At 37.4% G+C, this 2,313-nt stretch overlaps 1 protein-coding gene across 1 annotated transcript in view; it reads left to right on the forward strand.

Annotated features, from left to right (window-relative positions):
- WDR44 (WD repeat domain 44) overlaps positions 1-1,971 on the forward strand; it is a 20,536-nt gene extending 18,565 nt beyond the window's left edge. Inside the window, exons 18-19 of the mRNA XM_010146354.1 lie at positions 318-449; positions 890-1,971. Of these exons, the coding sequence (XP_010144656.1) occupies positions 318-449; positions 890-984 (227 nt within the window). The 3' untranslated portion in view covers positions 985-1,971. The remainder of the gene's footprint in view (positions 1-317; positions 450-889) is intronic.
- Positions 1,972-2,313: the final 342 nt, after the last annotated feature.

Below are 2,313 nucleotides of genomic sequence, written 5' to 3' on the forward strand. Positions count from 1 at the left end.
AGGGAAAATGACTTTGAAAACAAATGCCATCTGATTTTCTTTCATGGCAGTATTTAAAAAAAGCAACTCTTTTACACACGAAGTTTTTGTGAAATGTGGGGGCATGTTTCTATCAAGTGTTTTGGAGCTCTTGCCAGGACTTCAGAAATCCCTGAGCTTGTAAAACAATGTCAGTTGCTCCTTGAATGATGAGTTTACCTGGTGCCACTAGTACTGAGATTCTCGGGTATTTACTAAAATTGCTGCCTGCCATTCTTTACTGTAAAATTAACAATTCCTTGAAATGAGGTAATTGAAATTGGATTGTCTCTCTGAAGCGCACAATGCAGTGGTCACATCAGCGATTTTTGCTCCCAATCCTGGTTTGATGGTGTCACTGGAAACTTCTGAAAAGCAAGAAGCTGAAAGTAAGGGAGAAGATTCCGAAACATCGGATACCATCCCCTCTGGTAGGTGTTTTAGCTGAGCTCTGCTTGATACTGCGGTGTGAGGAGGGAAAGTTTATGAAGAATACTTTCAGTTTGGGAAGGGGGTTTCTTGAGTAGAAAAAAGTCCTTGCAGTGGCAAGGATGTATGTTCCTACTTCTAGCAGTTCAACATTTCGGCAGCTGTTGCATTCTTAAAACCTAAGGGAATGTGAAGCGAGGGGCACAGCTGTCTTCCTGTGAACTTTAGGGCTGTGCTTTTTACACTTGCTGTTAGGAGGTAGAGTGCTACCAACACAGAATGAAAAAGTCCCTTTCCTAGAAATGCAGATGTTTCTTGAAGTATTGGCTAGGTAACAGCGATGTGATAGAGGAAGAAGGATTTTAGTTACGGCTTATCTTTTAATGAGATCTGGATTTATTTTTTTCAGTGAACTAACAGTGTATTCTCTTTCCTTATTAAGGAGCTTTGAAGACAGATCATACAGAAGTGCTTTTATCAGCCGACTTTACTGGAGCAATCAAAGTCTTCATTAACAAAAAGAAATATGTATCTTAGTTGTTTTGCAACTGACAGCATAAAGCTATGGTACTGTGGGATTAAAATTCCATAAATAATGCGGGAAAAGCAAAGTATCTAATAATGTTACAGGCTGATTTATTTTTAAATCTTTATTTTAAGGCTACCCAGATAGTGGATCCTTGGAAAGCAGTGGCAACCTATTAACAGCTGGGCTTGTAGAATAAAAAGGAATGTGTAAGAATAATCCTGCCAAACATTAGACTCTAAACTTTCTACCAACGGTTGTTTTGCAACGTAATTGTGAACCTGCACAGGTTTCTGCACGAAAATGTCTTCACACATGTGTGTGCCTTTTGGTTACATGCACTAATTTGAACATGTATCAAAGGATTTTAGTGGTGCTTGTGACCACTAGATGTCAGGAATGGGGATGGGAAGGGAAGGTTGGAGGAATGGCTGTAAAAATGCCGAATGATCTAGTCTGACTTTTGCACAAAATTCCATTTGAGAAAGATCTTGAATTTGTAGTAGCTGTTGTTCAGAATTTTAAGTTATGCAAGTTTTTGATGGGTCAGCAACCATGTGTAAATGTTTTTATAAATTTCTCAACTTCAGGACATGAAAAATTTTTTGTTGTCTTTTAATTATTGTGGACTTTAGATTCCTTTCTTATACATAAGTCTTTTGCACACTGGAGCACAATACTTGTGTAAAGAATTCTCTCATTCCTTGTTCACGGGCACCACGATATATTCACCTTCCAGGTAAAATTAAGTTGCATTAGAAGGTTCTTATATTTTACAACTATGTAAAATAAACTGTTTACATTTTTTAAGCATTGTAGCTTAAAGTTTTAAGTTCTTCGTGTTTGTTTAGTGCCACTGAATTTTGAAAGTCTTTGTAAATATTCGTATAAAACACCTATGAAGTAACATTCTGGGCATCATAACCCATGAAATGTTATTGATGGTCAGGTATTTCAGACAACAGATGCGTCATTAAACTTGGTCACACTCTTGGAAATTGATGCTTGTTTTCCATTTTGATTCATCAACTTGCCTTTTGTCTAAGTAGTTTTGACCTGTTCCTGGGATCATTGATCTTGATGCACTTGTTTAACTTTTGAGTTCTGCTTTTTCTGATGTTGTCACTTTTTTGGTGCCACCTTTCTTTCCGAAGTATTGGGGAATGGAGTACTGCAACTGGGTGTTAAGCAGAATTATGAGTAGTTATATGATAGTTTATTGTAAGGAGGAGACTTCAGAAGTGTGCAGAATGAAGGCATGGGAAGGCAGGAAATGAGTCTCACTCTTGTTTTTAATTCTTTTTCACTCAGGTGAATTTGGCTGTGACTTTGTGTAAAAA

This window comes from Buceros rhinoceros, unplaced genomic scaffold (assembly GCF_000710305.1).
Source record: "Buceros rhinoceros silvestris isolate BGI_N320 unplaced genomic scaffold, ASM71030v1 scaffold27882, whole genome shotgun sequence".
NCBI lineage: Eukaryota > Metazoa > Chordata > Aves > Bucerotiformes > Bucerotidae > Buceros > Buceros rhinoceros.